Below are 21,059 nucleotides of genomic sequence, written 5' to 3'. Positions count from 1 at the left end.
TTATCTTAAAATTATGTTGTTTTTTTTTAACTATATACTTTGGGCACCTCCTAGATTTTGAAATGTTATGGTATTCTCACATTGTACTTTTAAATTGTCCTCTGCATCCAGGAGGGTTACAACATTCCTGTTGAAAAAAAGAAAAAAAAAAGGCTGTAATTTTCATGTCAGCACATGAGTCTATGAACTGGGGCTAGACAGAAAAGAAGCAAAAAATATCACAAGGCTTGGGGTAAAGTTGTGAAAACATGCTTTCATGTCCAGGAAATAGTTCTCAGGGCACGAGTGTGCCATTGGTGGAGTCCAGGGGACTGTGTGTATGCAAATTCTTTAGTTCATTTCAAAGAACTTGACAAAATAACCAAGAACCCGGAGGAAGTGGTGGATACTGCCTGCCAAGGACATTCTTTTTTACCTGGATCTTGATTGGTAACACACTTACTGTGTTTCCATTTCTCCAAGTAGGCTGCAAGATTTCATTTTTTAAAAATGTTCATGCTCATCATTACCAGCAAAAAAAGGATTACTCATTTTAACTTTTGATACTTTAAATCTTCTGGATGCTTGTCTATGGCAAAAGCATTACAGCTTAGCACTCACTTCTTTAATTTTAGTTCCAACAGCTTTAGGGAGATGGCGGGGGATTTTTCCCTTATCTCCTTTTCTTTCCTGCTTGCTAAGGGGTAATCTAGGTTTCCATTTGAAGAAAAACAATTTTTATGGTGATTTCTAAGAATAAAGGGAGGTGCTGACTGGCATTTTAGCTCCCAAGAGAATTGGACTAGGGATAACAGAGGTCTATACTGGTGAGTAATTCAGCCTCCACATACTTTGTGCTGACATGATTTCAGACAAAGAAACTCTGTCTTCATCCATAGGCAACACAAGTTGAAACACTTTGCTTGTCCTTTATTACAAAGCATAAATTCCCTATCTCCTCTCCTTCCCTGTGCTACCACCGTGTGGCCTTATGTCAGTGCTGCAAGAAATGAACTCCCTGTTCCTTATATTGTTTCACTGAGCTTGTGAGTAATAAGTAATTCAAGAGAACGGATATAGGCCTTGCCTTTCAGGAAAGTAGCTAAGCAGGAGGGTTGTTACTGCTTCCGAAACATGACCTTCATCCTGAAGAATTCAATTCCAGGGGGTAGAGCATGTGCCAATGCCATTTAAGAGTTGCTCTCTTTTGTTTGTAGAATATGGGAATCTCCACTTCTCCAGGCTGCCAAAGAGAATGATCTCCGGGCTATCAAGAAGCTGCTTGCTGATGGCTCTTGTGATGTCTACCAGAGAGGTACATGGGCTCCCATTTTCCTGAACCCTACCAATTACTGAACCCCCCTCCCCCAGCACTGCTAGCCCAAGTCTGTGGTTATTTGCTCTCATCGTGCTCTTGGACTGTTGCTGACTCCATGGTGATGTGGATGGAAACCACATCCTCCTCATAGATCCAATAAGAACCACTTGGCTGTGTGTCTTAGGCCCCAAACTGCCAAGCAGCAAGGGCTGGGATTGCTCCCTGGGTCCAGCAGTGCTTCCTTCATTACTCTAGGGAGGTTTTTCCACATTGAACACAGCTGTTCCTTTTCAGTTGTATTACACTTGTGCCTAGATGCCCTGTCCCAGAGCCATGGTCCAGTGTATTAATTACTGTACTGCCAGAATAAAACCCAGACACAGAGAGCTTACAGCCTAACCAACAAGGGAGAGAACGGGCAGGGAGTGGGACAGAGTCAGAGGCGAGAGAAATGACAATCCAAAGTCACACATCAGGTCAGTGGAGAGGAGCCATGGAAGCACCCAGGTCACACGGGTCCTCCTACCTGAACGATCTTCTCAGCTTTGCTCTAGGCAGCTGAAGGCATGCTTCTCTCCCACTCCCTGTCTAGGTGCGGTGGGGGAAACAGCCCTCCATGTGGCTGCCTTATATGATAACGTGGAGGTTGCTCAAGCTCTGCTGGAAGCCGCTCCAGACCTCATCAATGAGAGGATGACATCAGAGCTCTATGACGGTAAGCAACCCTGGGTGCACCTTGATGCACGTGCAGACTGACTCACAGCTGACAGGCTGTGTTCCCTGCTGAATCAGCTGGACACACAAAGTGATGACAAGGGCTTTGAAGCCCCATGTGTGCTAAATAGGGATTATGCTGTGTTTTTGTCCAGCTCTTGTTGTTTAAGAAGTGAATTCTCCCTTCTCTTTGCATAGCAACTTAGTGGAAGAGCTGGCCACTGGCTTTCAGGTACCCAGACAAAGATGGCAAATGATCATATTTTCTATAAATTCTAGTGGTTGAAGGGCACAGACTCAATGCTAGGAAATAGAGCCAGCCCTGAAAGAATAAGAATAACTTCATATATAGCCAATTTAAATTAGGCCGCTCAACAAAGGCAGCTTTCACTTCCAAAATAATAAGAATTTTTTTTGTTGGGTTTTTTTTCTATCTCAGCCTCAGGCTGGAGAACTGGAGTGGATATCCTGTAGGCACAGCTTAGTGGACTATTTATTTCCTCTAAGAGGACTGTCACTACACTTTCCAAATGAGTGTGGCCCCCAGTCACAATCCTCATCCACATTCAGGAGATTTTTCTGTCTCTCCCATTGAAAAAATACAGCTTGTGATCTCCCCAGGCCAGTGGCAGAACATCTTCTGGCACTCATTACATTTCACACACATGCACAGGGTGGAACTGGTTGCCAGTTTTGGGGTCTGCTATCTAATGAGAGAATCTCCCCAAACATGTGTTTTATTTGTATGTGTGTGTGTTACAGGCCAGACAGCTCTCCATATCGCCGCCGTGAATCAGAACGTAAACTTGGTGAAGATTTTGCTCAAAAAGGGAGCCAATGCCTCTGCACCACGAGCTACTGGACTTTTTTTCAGATGCAGCAGCCATAATCTTATCTACTTTGGTATGGCCCTGTCAGTAGTCCCCAGTAACCTCTTTCTTTCCCTCTGTTATCCTGACAGTGGTAGGCCTGGAGGCCAAAGTGTGTCAAAGGCATGGGCTGTTATTGTCTACTATGCCTGCCTTACCCCAGATAGCTCTCTAGTCTCCAGGCCTGTAAATGACCAGGGTTTTCCAGGCACCTAAAACAAAACTAATTTTATGTGCAAAACATCCTAGCAATCCATTGGCAGTCAGTGATATTTCTCCAAATTTTCATCTAGCAAAAGAGCATCCCTCCTAAAGCCTGTTTCCCCTGTGACACCATCTGAATGGATATGACTGTGACAGTATTTGAATGCAGGCATGAAGGAATGGTTTCCCCTTTAGCCATAGGATCTTTTGTGGGTGGAACTATCGAGCTTCTGGGGAACTCTCTTCCTTCAGTGACCAATATGAATAGGTTTCCTCCAATTTATCCCAGTCTGACCTGCCTGCTTCTTTACCTAGGATCTTAACCTTGTTTTCATGCTGTTCCTTCCTCTTCAGGGGAGCATGTTTTATCTTTTGCTGCCTGTGTGGGAAGCGAGGAGATTGTGCGCCTACTCATTGAACATGGAGCCAACATCCGGGCACAAGACTCTCTGGGTAAGAAATCTGGCAGGCCAGGTGAATCCTATATTGCCAAGTTTCACCTCTTTTATTCAGGTTCTGCCATGCATGTACATCTATACGCATACTAAGCAACTGAGTTACCTTAGTTAACTAAGTACACCCATACACATACTGAGCAACTTAGTTACTGAGCAACTAAGCAAAGAGTTACCTTATTCCACAAGCAAGCAGGCTCTGGAGTAAAAGGTACTAGGGAATTTCAAACAATGAAAATGACTTCAATCAGTTTTACTCTCATTAACACGGCTAATCAATAATTATTTCCCTTACACAGCAATTATTCTAGTCTATATCTTTTATCATGACCCTTGTGTTGCCTTCTCTATAGGAAACACCATCCTCCACATCCTGGTTCTCCAACCCAATAAGACCTTTGCCTGCCAGATGTACAACCTGATCCTCTCCTATGACAAGCCAGAAGAAGGTCTAGGGTCCCTGGAATCTATTCCAAACAATGAAGGCCTCACTCCATTTAAACTGGCCGGAGTTGAGGGCAACACTGTGGTGAGTTCATTCCTAACCAAGTCAGCTCTTTCTAGTAGAGGACATTAGAAAACAGTTCCAGCCTAAGGCAAGCAGAATCCAAATATCCTACTAATCCATTAGAAAAGAAATGTCAAATTTTCTCTTCCCTCCTTTATTTGTAGTTACAGAGAAAATCCAAAATGCTATGTTGGAATTTTCTTAGTTCTTATATGCAAGAAGTTGCATGCTGATTTTTAACAAAGGGAGATTTTTTTCTCAACAGTTTGTTAGACATTTGAGTTAAATAAATGTTACTAAAAAAATAAAACTCCCAGCCTGATCCAAATTCCCTTCTCTCAGTTACCCAGATATCATTACTCACAATATCAAGCACATGCCTGTTCTTTAGTCATCCGCAGTTTTCCAAGACAAACAGTGTACAAAGAAGTGAGTTTCTAACTTAAAAACCTAGAAAAAGATAACAATAACAAAACAATAACAAAACCCAATCATACTAGAATAGGCCATTGTTCTTTTTCAGAATAGCAGCTACCCTTTGTGCTTCTACTTAAATGTACGTGAAATATCAGTGACAAAAAATGAAACTGTTGGGAGGGGGGACCATAGTTTTTTACATTTAATTTACAAATGAGCTTGTTTTACCCCCATAACAGCGTTGTTTTATGATTTTTTTGCTTTAAAGTGGACACAAGAGAGGAGAGGACCTCCAAAATTGTTCACATTCAGAATGATGAGCATCATGTTTCTTGTGTGCAAGCCAGCCTTTTTGTCACTGTTACAGAAAAGCACGCTTCTGAATTATGCTGAAACTGCAAAAATATATATTTGCAGAGAATCATTTTTAATTTGTTTGGCATATTTGCAGTGTGCATTGATTGACTGCTGGATCGTGATCTAATCCCCCTATCCTTTTTTTGCTCCTCAGATGTTTCAGCACCTGATGCAGAAGCGAAAGCACACTCTGTGGTCCTTTGGCCCCATAACCTCTGTTCTCTATGACCTCACAGAGATTGACTCTTGCGGCGAAGATCAGTCCTTCCTCGAGCTCATTGTCTCTACCAAGAAGAGAGAGGTACAGTGAGCATCAGTTACTTTCTCTGTGTGGAAAATGGTGGTTATAAAAGGAGGAACAACAACTGCACGTTGAAGGTTCCAGCTGTGCTGATATTCCACGCCGCCCATGGGGCTGGCACTTTTTGGCCATTTGATGCAAAGAATAGATGAAAGGTAGCTATCCTTTGACAGCAAAGCTAATATGGTTCCCTCACTGCATTTCACCATAGTTTTACAGTTTATGAGGAAGGGGAAAGAGTTTAGCTTTAAACCCCATGCCACCAAGACAGTGCCTGAGGCTGTTTATACCACAGGAGGTAACAATATTGACTCAGAAGAAGGCTCTCTCCTCTCTCTGATTCTGTAGATGTTTAGATGGCAAGTACTTGCCTGTAGCCATGAACCTATGTGCCTACCTCTCAGGGATGTTGTGACGTCACTGACGTTCTTTGTGATCCTGTGCCTCTTCCAGCTCCCACTTTGGATGTGATATAGTTAAAGCAAACGAATAACAAGGAATAAATAATGAATAAATCTTTCGAATATCTGAATGAAATGCTTTGTGGGCCACAGAATTGTGTTTGCTATCCATTTCTAATCAAATTTGGAAAGATTTACCACAATTAAGGTCATAACAATGCCTAAGACAGAGGACTCTTGTACTTCAGTGTGTATGGCACTGCGCTACAATCTCCCATGCCCAAAGATTGCTTCAAGTCCTTCCTAGAAACACAGCAGGTGTTATTCTCTGGCTGTATCTGCAAGGAGCTGCCAAAACTCAAACTAATTGTAAATGAGGTAAAGAGCCATAACCCAGCTCCCTTTTTGAGAATGCACTCATTCACCTATAACTCGCGATCAGCAAACCTACTCCAAACTCATTTGCCTGGGGGAGGTGATTAACCTCACCAACCTTGAATACAGCCTTCGAGAGCAACCAAATAAATTCCCTGAGGTTCACCATCTCTGAGGTTTATACGTGGATAAGCTGCAAATGAAATGATATCATGGGCTAAATGTTCTGTAAAAACCACATTCAACTGGTTTTCACTCCTGGTTTAGTGTATTGTGGGTGACACCTCTAGGGATGGTATGCCTTGGCTTGTGAAGCACTTTGCTTCACCATAAACACACCACCCACAGACCTAATTCCACTGCCAGGTAGTTGAGTGATCTTTCTGCTGAAGCCAATGGAAGCTTTTTAATATAGTGGAAAGTACAGCAGAACCCCAAGAGCCATATTTTCAGCTGGAGTAAATCAGTACAACTCCATGAACTTCAGCTGAATTATCCCGATTGACACCAGCTGAGGACCAGACCATAGGTTGCTACACGAAACTATGGAAGAAAACTAACCTCTCTGAGAATCTTTTGGCTTGTTATTTCCAGTCAAATAGATAAAATGCCTCTGTATTATGTACCCTTAAACAAAAAGCATACAGCATTTAACAGAGTAATAGATCTTCTGTGGGTTTTGTTGTATTCAGAGAAAGCTTGTTCTTCCTTCATGTATTTTAAATGACCGTATACAATTCTAAAGCAAGGAGATATATTCTTTAACACATTCTATCAACTGATATAAAAAAATCAATAGCAAATGTCTCATTTTCTATTAAATTGGATAAAACATGTATAGTCATGTCTATAGAATCCTTTTGGTCTCGTGTGTTTTGAATTCTGTGGGTTTTTCCTATAAGGGTATGTGCCAATGCATTCTCATGGAAGAGCTGTCTCTGACTTGGAGCCTGTGCAACAAAAGATATTAGTATTGATTGCATGAAAAGCTGTAATTGATGTTCTCAGTCCATACCCATGACAGATCTATACTGTTTTTCTTTTCCTTCTGTTGTCACAGCTTTGACTGCACTTTATAATATCTGCAGACGCACTATGAGCGTTATGGAAAATATAACGTAGGAAAATAAATAAAAAATCCCTAAAGTGTTACTTACACTCATGCAGTTAAGACATAAGTGAAAACATTGCTATGTACTTGTTTGATATTTTCATGTATAGAAATTTCTTGACTGGTGAGCAAACGAGCCAATCCCTTTATATAGTTAACACCTCTTTCTCCCTCTCTCTCTCTCTTTTTTCCCCTTGAAGCTGTTTATCTAGTGCTGTCTTTCCTAATCAGCTCTATTCAGTGCCTTCTCCCTTTCTTTTTCTGAGGGAGATAATGGCTTAGTTATGACAAAACCATTGATATGAAAACTTCAGAAATCTGCTAAGGCAAGCATCGACCTCTCACCCTTCCCCTCATGTAGTAAGCCCCTTTCAAAATTTACTTCTGACATCCTCAAAATCAAAGGTGTCCAGAGAGAGTACTCCGGCTGCCACATTTCCCCCTGGAGACCCCATTTCTCCCTTTCTCGCTTCCCCCACCCAATACAGTCTTCCTAGGCAAATCAGAGTTTTCTCTCACAGCATGGTCTGCAGCACTTGTTCAGTGTTATTACAAAGGGTGCAAGTGACTGCTGTGACCATTTCTTGCAGCCAACTATTCCACGTACTTTTGGCCCCCTACCCATTGGCAAAAGGCTTGCTGATGAACAGGATCGATAGCATCCTACCTGCAGTCATAAAAATAACCTGGGCTGGTAGAATAGCACTTCCAATCTGAGGAGTGCTGGGCAGTTTGCAACCATTAGACAAGCGCAGGCCAGATATTTGAAAGAACTCGACAGCAAACAGCTCCTAATGTTTTCTCTTGTACCATGTGCTATTCAGTTTCATATAGTGCCCTCCTTGCTGCAGCATGCGAATGCTTCCCCATAGGGCAGTAAGAAGCAGAACCAACACCAGAAACAGATGTTCCTTCTCTCCCATTCTCTCCCCTCGGGGATAAGAGTTGCATGTGCAGTGCTTTTGTTCCAGTAAGGCTCAGGGTGGGCGTTTTGCTTGGGGGATGGGAATGATTTTGTTTGTTTGGTTAAACACACACATTACTATTAAGTTGCATTAGAAATGTGAAATCAAAAAGGAACTTTGTCCTTGGAGGAGTGAGACTTGTCTTTTTTCTTCCACTGGAAGAGTGTTCAGTGGCCTCAAAGTGACCCTGGAGAAGTCTCTGTCTCCTGCACAGGCGAGCTTTCCCTTGATTTCCACTGTGCCTGAGAAGAAGCATTGTCAGACATGGTATTTCATCCCTCAACAGTCATTAGTGCTTTAGATTTGCTGGTTCCAGGCCGAACTGTATACCTGAAGAAAGGGCCCAAGACCAGAAACCTGATTCAATACCCCGTGGAAAGGGAGCATAAACAGTAACTGCTATAGCAGTCACATGTGTGGCTGAGGAGATGCGCTACAGCTTTTGCAATGGCAGCTGCTGGGTGGTGGCCATTTCATTTAGATGCTTTAATGTGGATTAAGGAATCTGAAAATCTCTCCAAGCCACTCAGCCCCCTAGTGCAGGGGTTGGTAACCTATGGCCTGCGGGCCAGATCTGGCCCATGGAGCCACTGGATCTGGCCCATGGAGTCAGGAGTTTTACCGAAGCATGCATCAGGGCGTGGGGTGGTAAGATGCACTAGTGCCAGGTATCTGAGAGCTGCACCTGCCCTGTCCCTACTTTTCCCCATCCTGTAGCTGTAGTCCAGGCATAGCTCCTCACTGCCTAATGCACGAATAGGCTCCCCACTGTTGTACCCATTCCTGATGTGCTGCCAAAGCCCCCCAGCCTGTGTTGGACTGGAACCAAATTGTTCCCAAAGGTTGCCAGTTACTGCCTTCATGAGTTGAAATGGTGTCATCCCTATTATTTTGTCTTTAGGATTATATGAACACTTGTCTGGGATGGTTTAGATAGGGATGATTCTGCCCTGAGCAGGAGGTTGAATCAGATGGCCTCTGGAGGCCATGACTCTACTTTTCTATGACTCTATGATGATATAGAGCAAAAAAATGAAGCTAGGGCACAGTAAGGAGAGAAATTTTCAACCTTGGTGACACGTTTTCCAGAAACATATTTCCCACGACACCAAGTGAAGTCAGTAAGAGCACTTTTGGAAATAAGACTATGCATTTAAATTTCTAAGGTTACACAGACTAGTCTTGAAATTTTGACTTTGGTAAGGATATATGGGAAATCAGTGCCACTGGTGGAAATAGGACCCTGGTTTCCTGACTTGCAATCCTGTGACTGGAGAACATTTGGAAGGGGAAGAGTGCCGGTATCTAACGTTCCCCAGAGTTTTATTTGGCTTGTTCGGGTCAGCCTTCATAGCAGCTTGCACTGACAGGAGGAAAAGATTCACGAACATGAGTGAAAGTTGTGCACCCTATGAACCTGCAGAATGGTTCAGAAGGTTCATGAACTCTCTGACACCCTGAGGCTAGCCCATCCCTACTATATACCTGCTGTATGTTTTGTGACTTGTCTTGTAAAAAGCGTTGGGACCTTTCTATAGGACACTATAAAATGCAATTTATTGCTATTTTAAAGAATACAATTTCTTTTCTGCAGTGTCTCCTCATAGGTTATTAAGAGTAGGTGAGTTTGCTTTGTTGTTGTGTCCGTGGACTCCATGCACTTTAGAAACTGCAAACCTCCCTCTCCGTCAAACACGCACACACACCTCATAAATGCACACAGCATCAAGCCTATGACACTAAATGACAGAAAAAAAAATCCAACCACCTAATACACCCTGCTGGCAATGCAGAATGTTTCCCACAGTATATTTTCTTAGCATTTTACCCAGTCCTCTTATTGGCAGCTCAAGTTAATCCAAACTAACCCAGGAACTCTCTTCTGTATGAAAACAATTGCATGTCCTGGTGCTGAGATGACTTTGGAGAGATTAGCTTGGGCTCAAGTCCTTCCAGGAAACAGTACAGACTACACCTAGAAGCAGGTGTTTCATACAGCTAATAACCTTACCCTCCCCCTTCTCTTTCTGTCTCTCATTTAGGCCCGGCAGATCTTAGACCTGACGCCTGTGAAGGAGCTTGTGAACCTAAAGTGGAATTTGTACGGGCGGCCCTATTTTTGTTTCCTGGCCTTTCTCTATGTGCTTTACATTATTTGCTTCACCATGTGCTGTGTCTACCGGCCACTGAAAGCTCGGACCAGCAACAGAACCAGCGACAGGGACAACACGATCTATGTCCAGAAAATGCTGCAGGTGCGTTGACTGAAGGCCACATGGGAAGGGGCTGGAGGCTCCATCCTGACCTCAACCACAGGGGCCCTCATATCTCTGAATCTAAACTATGGCAGCTATGCCTCTATTTATCTCCATCATCCCCATCTATTCTTCAGCGACAGATTACTGATGAGGAATTCTCCATGATCTGGTGGCTCCAGGACTCAAGCTGGGCCAGTATAGTTCTTATAGAATCACAGAATCATAGAAAAATTAAGGTTGGAAGGGACCTCAGGAGGTCATCTAGTCCAGCTCCCTGCTCAAAGCATGACCATCCCCAGCTATATCATATTAGTCAAGGCTTTGTCTACGCGGGTTTTAAAAATATTTAAGGGTGGAGATTCTACAAACTCCCTGGGTAACCTTTAACAGTGCTTTACTACCGTCCTTGTGAGAAAGGGTTTTTTTTTTTTCTGAATATCTAATCTAAACTTCCCTTGATGCAACTTGAGACCATTGCTCCTTGTTCTGTTATCTGCCACCACTGAGAACAGTCCAGCTCCATCCTCTTTGGAACCACCCTTCTGGTAATTGCAGGCTGATATTAAATCCCCACTCAGTTTTCTCTTCTCCAGACTAATAAGCTCTTTTCCCTTCATCTCTCCTCATAAATCATGTTCTCCAGTCCCCGAACCATTTTCGTTGTCCTCACTGGACTCACTCCAATTTGTCCACATCCTTTCTGTGGTGAGGGGCCCAAAACTGGATGCATCACGGTTTGTGCCTGCCGATGCTACGTTGCCTTCGCAATAAGCTATATTGCTATAGCTCATCGCTCCGATGATGTAACATCTTGTGTAGATGCTTCCAGTGTTGGCTCATATTCAACTTATTTTCCACTGTGACCCCTAGGTCCTTTTCTGCAGAGCTGCTGCTTAGCCAGTCAGTCCCCAGTCTGTAGCAGTGCATGAGATTGTTCTGTTCCTCTGTCCTAACCAGTTGGGTCACTTTCTTTCTTTCTTTCAGGAATCTTATGTGACATATGAGGATCAGCTGAGGCTGGTAGGGGAGCTGGTCACTGTGATCGGAGCTGTAGTGATACTGATCCTGGAGGTGAGGAGAACAGTGAGCCACCAGAACCAGGAGTGGGGTGGGAAGTAATCAAGGTAGAATCACTTCAGCTAAATACACTGGCCTGTTTTGCTGACCCAGTAAGGCCTGTTCTCTGGATTTAAGTGCCTGAGTAAAGTCCTTTTGTGCACAGTACTGGCAAATATACTTTTGGTGAGACTGAATCCATGGCCACTTGTCAGTGAGGACTCTGAGCATTTCTGGGAGGAGTTAGAGAGATGCTGGTCCCGGCATCCTTCACATCATGAAGTTATCCCCTTTGACTATCCAAGTTGTTCTGAATGGATCTGGGCTGTAGTACAATGCCCTGTGTTCCTAAACATCATCTTCATTTCTCCACATGGATGGCTGAGTTTTAGAGCTGCATGAAATCATGTAGTGTGGCTTGTTGTTATCTTGAGATCAATGAACAAGCAGAATTTGGTGAAGATTAGGCATTAGTATTCTGAATTCCTCCTTTTGTGGCAACTGGCTGAATCCCAAACTAAAAGAGCATGTCTCTTTTAGATTCCAGATATCCTCAGAGTTGGAGCCACCAAGTATTTTGGGCAAACCATCCTGGGAGGTCCTTTCCATGTTATCATGTAAGTCTTTACCTTCTTAAATGCTATAGCTATGCGCTTGTTTGCTCTTCAACCATCATCACTCCTGTCTTCTCTTTTGTTTGAGTGAAGGGCCCTTTTCTGGGCCTCATTCTCTTGTGATTTAAGTTTTATGCATGTGTGTGTGTGAGAGAGAGACAGAGACAGAGAGAACAAGAGAGAAATTTATGATAATCATATAAGGGAGAAAGAACTGATGAGCACAAAGATATGCCCCTAGCCAACTTTATCCATACGTAGGATAAATGGCTCTGTGTGCCTGTGTGCGAACAGTGAGAAAAAAGGGAAAGGATGAGCAGGATGGGATTCCCCTGCATATCCACAGAGCTCTGTCTCTTCTTCCTCTGCAGAATCACCTACGCCTGTATGATCCTGATGACCATGGTGATGCGTCTCACCAGCACTGATGGAGAGGTGGTCCCCATGTCCTTCGCCCTTGTGCTGGGCTGGTGCAATGTCATGTACTTTGCACGGGGCTTTCAGATGCTGGGTCCCTTCACCATCATGATCCAGAAGGTATGGAAAATGTGGAGGGGGACAAGTCTTTTCCAGTGGTAGAAGGGGCTTTAGGGCTCCCAGGGCACATAATGAGTCCACAGAACAGAGGCATTGGTGCGACAAGGCTTTTTTGATGCCCCTTTCCTCAACATAGCCTGAACATCAAACCGAGGTAGTGCAGCATTTCTCCATGACTTGGTGAGAGAGAGCCAAATCTCATGCCCACTGTTCCTTTCCTTTTGCTCTTCAGATGATATTTGGAGATCTCATGCGCTTCTGCTGGCTCATGGCCGTGGTGATACTTGGCTTTGCATCAGGTAAGACTGCAACTGGAAAATCTGGCTATGCTGTCTCTTCTGTCTTTCCTTGCTTCATCTGGATATGGTCCAGTGCATGCCACAGCAACCCGGCAGGTGACCCTCTGAACATGAGCCAGCTAGAGCTGTGGTTACATGTGGCTTCTGTTATACGAGGCATGATTCTAGGTCTCTTTTCCTAGTGCTGATTTCTGCTACATCACCACTTGCACATCATGAATTGCTCTTATGGCAGCAGTGGTGGAAGGCACCAGCTAGGAGCAAAGGCCAGTTGTACTGGTGTGTGCAAAAGCACAGAGAGAGAGGCAATGACTGTCGGGAAAGTCTCATGATCTGGGAATCCCCACACTGGCCCTACCTCTGATCACAAGACCCTCTTCCTGCCATAACCTTCTCACTCTTCCTCTCTTTCTAGCCTTTTACGTCATCTTCCAGACTGAGGACCCGGACCGCCTGGGTCAGTTCTATAACTATGCCATGTCCCTGTTCACCACTTTTGAGCTGTTCCTCACTATCATCGATGGGCCCGCGAACTACGATGTAGATCTGCCCTTCATGTACAGCGTGGTATACTTTGCCTTTGCCATCATTGCCACCCTCCTCATGCTCAACCTGTTCATTGCTATGATGGGTGACACCCACTGGCGTGTGGCTAACGAGCGAGATGAGCTTTGGAGGGCACAGGTGAGGGTATTGCTGAGTTAAATCGGTCTATGGGGAATCCCTCTGGGACAGAGTAAAAAGAGCAGGCCTCAGTTAAAGTGCTGAGTGGTGCAGTGACTTGCATCCACACTGCAAGGAACCATGGCCACATCACTGCTGTCCATACGTGGATCCACTGCCCAGGCCCTCCATTTGTTTCAGAGTCTGCTTGCTCCACTCCCTACCCCATTACCTCCACAGTATGGGCTTCCCCAGCCAAACTCATGCCCTTGTTTTCTGCCTGTTGTCTCAAGGGCCAAACTCCTTCAGCCCCTTTCCCTAGTCTGGGCACATTTGGCATGAGAGTTTTCTCCTCTGCTGCTCCTTCCATCTGGAACAGGCATTCTGCACATCTCTGCTTCATCAACCCCCTGCCTTATTTCAAATCCCACATGGAAAGGATTCTGCCCTTTCTCATCCATCCTTTGTGTCATATCCCCTGCTCAGGTACTCTCCTGATAAACAGAATTGTAGCTGTATTTAATGGTGTTAACTTCTTGGGTATGAATGTCATCCCAAAGCGATTTAGAGTTAAATACAATGATTATAGAGATAAACAGGAGGCACAGGAGGTAGGATGACCAGTTAACGAGTCAGACCTATGATCTGTTTGGATCCAGCAAAAGAAGCTGCTATACCCCTTCTGGACCAATGGTTGGACCTAGTACTGCCATTTGCTGTCTCTTGCCAGACCAGTGGTCCATCTGGCCAACTGTCAACCTTCTCCCTATCTTGCTGAGAGATGCTAAACAAGTTTAATGGTTAACCTTAGTCACTTGCTAGTGAGGATGTCCTGATGGTACTGAGTATGCTGACTTTGCTCACAGCTCTGACGTTTGTGTAAGCAAAGTGGCTTCTGTGCCTTAAGTGAATGACCTCTCCCTTGCCACCCTGTATAAGTAGGGAGAAACTTTCTCTTGTTTGAGCAAACCACAGCAAAATTAAAGCTGAGAAAGTTGGTTAGCTGTGTTAGTCTGAAGTTAGGCAGAAGGCAAGGCAGGGTGGCACATTATATATCAGATTATTTAGAGAGGCATATACCTTCATAGAAAACAGCCTACTTCAGCAGGTGTTATGAAAGCTGTGATAAATTAAATTTAAAATTTAAGCTGTAATAGTAAGAGTCCCTTCAGTTTGTAGCATATAGATCCTGCCTCTTTTCTCTATATCCTGATAAACCGTTTTCAAAGTGAAGTGTTACAAACATTGTTCCAGGTTTTTTTTTTCTAACTGTCTTTGTCTCTCTCTGTACTTGGGCAGATTGTTGCCACAACGGTCATGCTGGAAAGGAAACTCCCGCGGTGCCTCTGGCCTCGTTCTGGAATCTGTGGTCGGGAGTTTGGGCTGAGTGACTGCTGGTACCTGAGGTGAGGACCTCTAACCTTGGAAACCAGGAGCTCAAAAGGGCCTCTAGGGACAAATCTGAAGGAGCCTCACTGCTGTCCTTCCAGCCCTGGAGGGTATCAGCAGATTTGGGCTGACAGAAGCACTCCCCTGCATCCTCCCTGGGACACAGCGCTGATGATCTATGTGAAATGAGCTGCATCCTATTTGGCAGGCTCTGCAGGAGTGCCAAGAAATTGGAAGGGCCACAGAGCCTGAATTGCATTTTTCACTCCCCTCCTATTCTGTGTCAGGAGCAGTGTGAATGGTTGGGAAAGTCCGTCCCTCTGTAGAGCGTGTTAGTCTGTGCAGCTATCAGTCTAGTAGCTATCCCTGGCAGCGAAATGAACTTCCAACATTGCAAACACCGAACAGCAGTAACACAATGGAAGGGACTGTTAGAATAGGGCACTAGGGTGTAATGTAATGCAGCAGAGTCAATGTATTAAGCTTGTGCATCCAAAGGAGACTGTATCAGGCACTGTGTGGGGTTGCTGAGATCTGGGATTTGGTGTCAAGCCCTGTACAGAGAATCAACGTGCCTTGGGTTGGGATAAAAACAGGCCCAAGTTTCTGCTTATGTATGCTGGTTTTGTATCTGACCTACCGCTGTGTGGGAGCAGGATCAACCTACTTCTCTGTTGTATGGAGTCAGCCACGAGGGGGAGCAGCTGCCCTATGCAATGGGGTTGTTGGTAGGTTTCAGCAGGCCAGGAAGGCTTGAGGATTTCAAGTCTTCCAGGCAGAGTTAGCAGCAGGAATGCAGCACCAGTGGGAAGTGTTTTCAATTAGAAAATGCAGTGTAACGCCCCAGGACTGCTGCCCAGCACAAACTCCACTCCATGCCACTCTAGGCTGGGGGGAAAGTAACAGTCACATATGTAGTCTTATCACGTGCATGGGCGTGGTGTATAACATGGGACAGTACTTCAGAGGGAAAGACGGCAGTCTGACTCATGAGAAGGAAAGCTCCTAGGCAGAACTAAAGAAGACAAGTGAAATGGGAGCAGGGCGATTTCAAGTGGATGGTGGGCAGGGTGGTTTCTGGAAACACACAACCACCGAGGATTAAAGATCAGAGCAGAGTACTGAGCCAGGAGCAGAAGAGAGTACTGAGTAGGTATGGGGAATAGAGTAGCTGTGGGATTGAACATCGACACAGAGCAAACATGAAGAGCCAGATTTTGTTCCACTTACTAGGCACATATGTGGATGTGATGCCTAAGAGCAATTCTGTTCCACCCCACTTGAATCCCTGAAAAACTGTTGATGCAAAAGACGGGTGCGTTCTTTTCCTCCTCCACACTGCCTTGTTATGACTCAGATTTAAGGGTGAGATGATGGTGTGTTGCAAAAGCCATTACATTAATGGCTTTTCAGGAACTAGAAAAGGCTGGAGCAGAATCACACTTAGGGGCCCAATTCCACTTAGCTGGCCAACAGGTAGAATGGAATCAGGTCCACAGCATCTAGTGTGGGTGAAAGAGAAGGGAAAAAACATGGATAGAAAATCAGACAAGGGGATAGACATCTCAGGAGGGGAGAGAACAGGAAGTCGGTGAGTGTGAAAAGAATGGGCTGACACCAGTGGAGCTCCCTGGGGAAAGCATTATCTGCCCTAACATGAATTTGTGTTTGGAGAGATGCAGGAAGAGCGCTGCTGGGTGTAACTACTACAGTTGTCAAGAAGCTGGTCTATGTCTGCTACATTCTGTTTCTTTTCACCCTACTACAGGGTAGAAGACAGGGTTGACCCCAACAAGCACAAGATGTTCCGCTATGCAGATGCATTTAAGAGCCAGGAAAAGGAAGAGTGTGACAAGTACTCTGAGAAGCTGGAGCTGGATGAAGAGTTCCCCTGCAAGAGGAACCTCACACCATCTGCTTCATCGGTATCCCGAAGCACAACCCGGAGCAGTTCCCACCGTGGCTGGCAGATCTTGAGGCGCAGCACCTTCAGCCAGTTCTGTGGGGAAATTAATCCCAGCATGGAAGAGGAGGTTTACCATGTCTGAGGCATGTCTTTTGCCCATGTGACAAGAATGACTGCTGATACATGCTGGCACCTCTGCCTATCAGTGGACACTTTCACATGCACACCATGATGAGCTCTCTCAGTTCATTGTGCACAGTCCACGCTCCAGCAAAGAGTTAATACCATCAGCTCAGTCTTCTCTCCCCCTACCCTTCAGGTATTTTGAGTACCGCACTGATGCACAGCACCAGTTTGGTCAGCCTGCTGAGCTGAGGTGTGGGGGATCCTTATCCAGTTCTATAACTCTAGAGAAATAAAGGAAAACTGGGTCAGCGCTGAAGTTGTATTCACTTCCAAGAAATTGTTACTGCAGTGAGATGAAGAACTGGTCAACAACTTTCTTGTCCTCCCTTGCCCAGTCCAGCAAAGACCTCAGTGCCTTCTGAATTGAAGAGAACTGACAAATTGTTTTTCATTTGATGCAGAACTAAAAGCATTATTTAAACTCAGGAAAGAATAGCTGCTGACATTAAAGTGATTAAAGGGACTGTCACTAGTCAACTGGCATTCAAGAGGTTGCCAGATGTTCCTCCCACAAGAAAGACAAACCCTATTAGCTGCATTTTCCACACTGCTACACTGGGAGGTACTGGATGGTTTGATTTATCTGCCACATTAATGCAGTTTGATGCTGTATCACCTACAGAAATGTGATTGTTAGTTAGATATTCTCTACGAGTATCTTGAGGCACCAATTCTGGGAACTTTTCCCTGTTTCAAGGGTGTATGGGAACTGATTGGGTGACATCCTGTAGTGCATGTCCTGTGGAGATCCCAGGTAAACTGAATGTGGGCCAGGTATAGTATAGAAAAGCAGATGTCTGAACAATTGCCCAATGGCCCAGGGTCTAATGTCTGCTTGCCATCTGCTACCTTTTCTATGTCAATATTGTAACATGCTTGGTCCTTCTCTTTCTGAAGACTGTGTACTTATGGACATGCAGTGGTGAGGGATATCCATTTCCACTTCACCCCTTCCTAAGTCACAAGGTTGTAGCCCAGTTGTAGTGAAATGAAATGAGGACCCAATGCTGCACACAGCACAGCGGAAGGGATTGCATAAGCCACAAGAAAACAAGCCACATGTCTTCTAACAATAGCTTGCCATGGATGCCTGGTCTAATAGGTTCAGTTCTGTTTCACCTCCTGCTTCAGTCCTTTGTCAAGGCTTTCTTTAAAGGAAAAATAACTAGATGATGTGGACCGCTCTTCTAGAGGCTCTCAGACCCTCAGCATTTCACAGACTTAACAACTCATGACCTTACAGTGCCTCTCTACTAGGACCAGTAAGAGAGGTCTGTAGAAGACCCAGAAGCTTACATCTATAGCTATATAAGGACCTTCTAATACTTCCTGACATTCAGAAACCAGCAGGGAAGGATGCGAAATAAGTGAGTTTCCTTATTGGTGTCATTTCCTCCCTCCTTTAAAATATCCCATGCATGGGACTGGGGGAGACTTAAGTGCCACAACCAACTCCATGGGGTTGTGCATTTCATTAAATATACCTTTTTCTTACTTGAATGTGTGTTCAGTCCCAAGGATGGCAGCATCTCCCTTGGATTCAGCTGAATATTACAATGTGATTCACTTTGGTGAACTGGCATTGTGTTGGTTGGTCTCCTTTACATTTCTGTATTCTCAGACCCTCCTTTCTAACCTCAGGGGTTTGTGCTAAATGTCGGTGGAAATGGGAAATATGTGATTTTGCACATTTGCCAAAACTGTGAATTGCTACTGTAATTGTAGTTTAATTTTCTTTCTTAATGAAATGGGAGATGGCAGGAAAGGAGGAGTTTGTGGGATTTTTTCCAAATCCAGCTGGGCTTTTTAACCGGTTAGAAAAGTGCGTGAAACACAATTACCATGTGGTCATTTTTACAAACAGGCTCATCAGTGTGATTGGCTCTATTTGTACATGAAGAAAAAAGAAGAAAGAAAAAAAAAAAGATTGTTCCAAGTTTCAGCAATTCAGACTTAGGCTCTGAACATCCAGCTCTACTCTTTTTGTCTCTGACATCACTAGGAATGATGATTCTGGCCTGAGATTGCATCCTGCAATTTGCCAGAGTGAGGTGGAATAGAATCCGGCCTACATCCCTATATGTTTTGCAGGTTTCTGAATCTGCTACAGATACAAAAGCACCTAGCAAGAAGATGCTCTAAATGAGAAGGTGCCTTCTTTTCAGAGTTACTTTTTTAACCATAAGCATAATGTGTAGTTTTAGTGAAAGATTATCATCCAAGTTCAACACAGAGAGAGAAGGAATTCAGTGTTTTTACTACTGTAAACACATTTCGTACATTTTACCTTGAACTGTCCTCTGGGTAACATTGACCAACTGCCTCCTGTAGTTGGACATTATCATCATGGGATTATCATCCCAGGACAGTTTCAGTAAAGTTGTTGGATATTGCATAGGTGCAAATGACAGTAGATATCAACTAGTCATGTGTACTCATACAGTCTCAATAGCAAAAACACATTACTAAATTTGTTTTCTCTGAGGACAAGTAAAATGTCTGTGGGTTTTCCCCATGTCTTTTAAACTTTGCCTATAAAATAAGGTTGCAACATGGAGCAATACGATTGGCTTTGAGGCCTTTCATGCTGATATTATCTAGGACTACTTCACCTCATCATGTCATCATCTCCTTCCTTTCTTGTATTAAAAACTCTCAGGGCAGGACAGTGGCAAAGGGAGCTGGGTGATAAGGTATTATAGTGGTCTGGAAAGCACTGGTGAAATAAGTAAGGAACACTTTAAATGGGAAACATTTTTAATGACCTTATTTATGTCATTAAAAATTATTTATGTAATTGAAAACCTGTATAACTGCAGTTCCTTGGTTTTAAGAACTCACCATTCTCACTCTTTATATGGGCCTTATTTTGCAGCTTGCATAGGTTAAACAGGAAAGCCAGACCCATCAGCTATATTCTGTCTCTGGCACTAGTTCACTGCTAGTGGTTTTGGATTTCCAATACAGGTTTCCCTCACTTCATGCGGTACATGCATTCCCAGAAAACTGTGCATGAATTGAATTTGCATAAAGGGAACCCAGTTTATAAAGTAACAAATAGGGATATGTTCCTGCGGCAGTGAGGGAGGGAGGGGGAAAGGCTGGGAGTAGGGAAGGGGCGGAGGGAGGGGTGTGGAGCAGCCCATTGGCTGCTCCCAGGACAAGAACAAGCTGCTGCTGCAGGCTCAGGCTGGTGGCGGCACCATGTTCTTCCTGGTACTTGAGGCGTGACCAAGTTCCCCTTGGAAGATGCTTTCAGCAACTTGTCATTTCAGTAAACAGTGGAGGGAATGTCAGGACTTCACAGAAATCAGGCTATATTTCTTGCAAGGCCATTAAGTCACTGTCCAGGCCCAGAATCTTGCTTAATAGGCCGTCCTTTCTCCCTTCGTCTTACAACAGTTGACCTCAGACTACCTTCAAAAGCCACCGAAGCAATTTCAAGGTTTTAAGATTCTTTGTTATGCTTGGAAAATTAGTAGTTGGGAAAATAGCTCTGAGTTGAAATGGATGGGCTATTTTTGATGTGTCATTGCTCAGAATGAAAACAGAAGGATTTTGTTGAAAATAAAAACTCGCATACGAATAATGTGTGTTTGTCGTATTCTTTTCCCTTTGTAAAGCCAGTAACACATGATAGTTCCTGTGAATGTCTCCACATCCTGCAACCTGTCAAACCTCCAGAGTACTCAACTGTTTGTGTTTATCATGGCTTTGGCATTTTATACCCCAACAATGGAACTGCATCCAGTTGAGAGATTCCTTCATAATCATTTCCAGTGGCCCCCTTCAGAATTTTGAATAAAGTAATGTTTCTTATAAATTAGATTGCAAACACTGTAGAAAAGGGGCCACGTTTTTGCATCTGTGAGTAAGAGATCATCATGTGGCGCAAAGGTGATGTTATCCTGATTGCAGCCTTGGGCCCCACCTCAAATTTGAGCACTGAGCTCTTTACCTAGTTTTATATCTGTAAAATCTGGCACAAACAATGCTGGTCCTCAAAAGAAAAGAATGGTTTACCTTCTGGATTTGGTAACATCTGCTGAATGTGTTTATGTTGCCACCCCTCTGTCTTGGTTCAAGGTCTGACCTTGCTATTATTACTCATTCAAGGAACTGCATTGACTTTGGTTGCCAGGAAAGCTGTCCCACCTTTAATGAATGGAATCTCAAC

At 44.2% G+C, this 21,059-nt stretch overlaps 1 protein-coding gene across 1 annotated transcript in view; it reads left to right on the top strand.

Annotated features, from left to right (window-relative positions):
* LOC102569953 (transient receptor potential cation channel subfamily V member 6) overlaps positions 1–20,462 on the top strand; it is a 38,558-nt gene extending 18,096 nt beyond the window's left edge. Inside the window, exons 2-15 of the mRNA XM_006271797.3 lie at positions 1,197–1,294; positions 1,890–2,012; positions 2,774–2,914; positions 3,439–3,537; positions 3,893–4,068; positions 4,976–5,122; positions 10,017–10,229; positions 11,217–11,303; positions 11,829–11,905; positions 12,274–12,439; positions 12,672–12,738; positions 13,154–13,422; positions 14,701–14,807; positions 16,559–20,462. Of these exons, the coding sequence (XP_006271859.1) occupies positions 1,197–1,294; positions 1,890–2,012; positions 2,774–2,914; positions 3,439–3,537; positions 3,893–4,068; positions 4,976–5,122; positions 10,017–10,229; positions 11,217–11,303; positions 11,829–11,905; positions 12,274–12,439; positions 12,672–12,738; positions 13,154–13,422; positions 14,701–14,807; positions 16,559–16,838 (2,050 nt within the window). The 3' untranslated portion in view covers positions 16,839–20,462. The remainder of the gene's footprint in view (positions 1–1,196; positions 1,295–1,889; positions 2,013–2,773; positions 2,915–3,438; positions 3,538–3,892; positions 4,069–4,975; positions 5,123–10,016; positions 10,230–11,216; positions 11,304–11,828; positions 11,906–12,273; positions 12,440–12,671; positions 12,739–13,153; positions 13,423–14,700; positions 14,808–16,558) is intronic.
* Positions 20,463–21,059: the final 597 nt, after the last annotated feature.

The sequence above is a fragment of the Alligator mississippiensis genome, chromosome 4, assembly GCF_030867095.1.
Source record: "Alligator mississippiensis isolate rAllMis1 chromosome 4, rAllMis1, whole genome shotgun sequence".
NCBI lineage: Eukaryota > Metazoa > Chordata > Crocodylia > Alligatoridae > Alligator > Alligator mississippiensis.
This window is presented reverse-complemented; position numbering and strand designations above follow the sequence as displayed.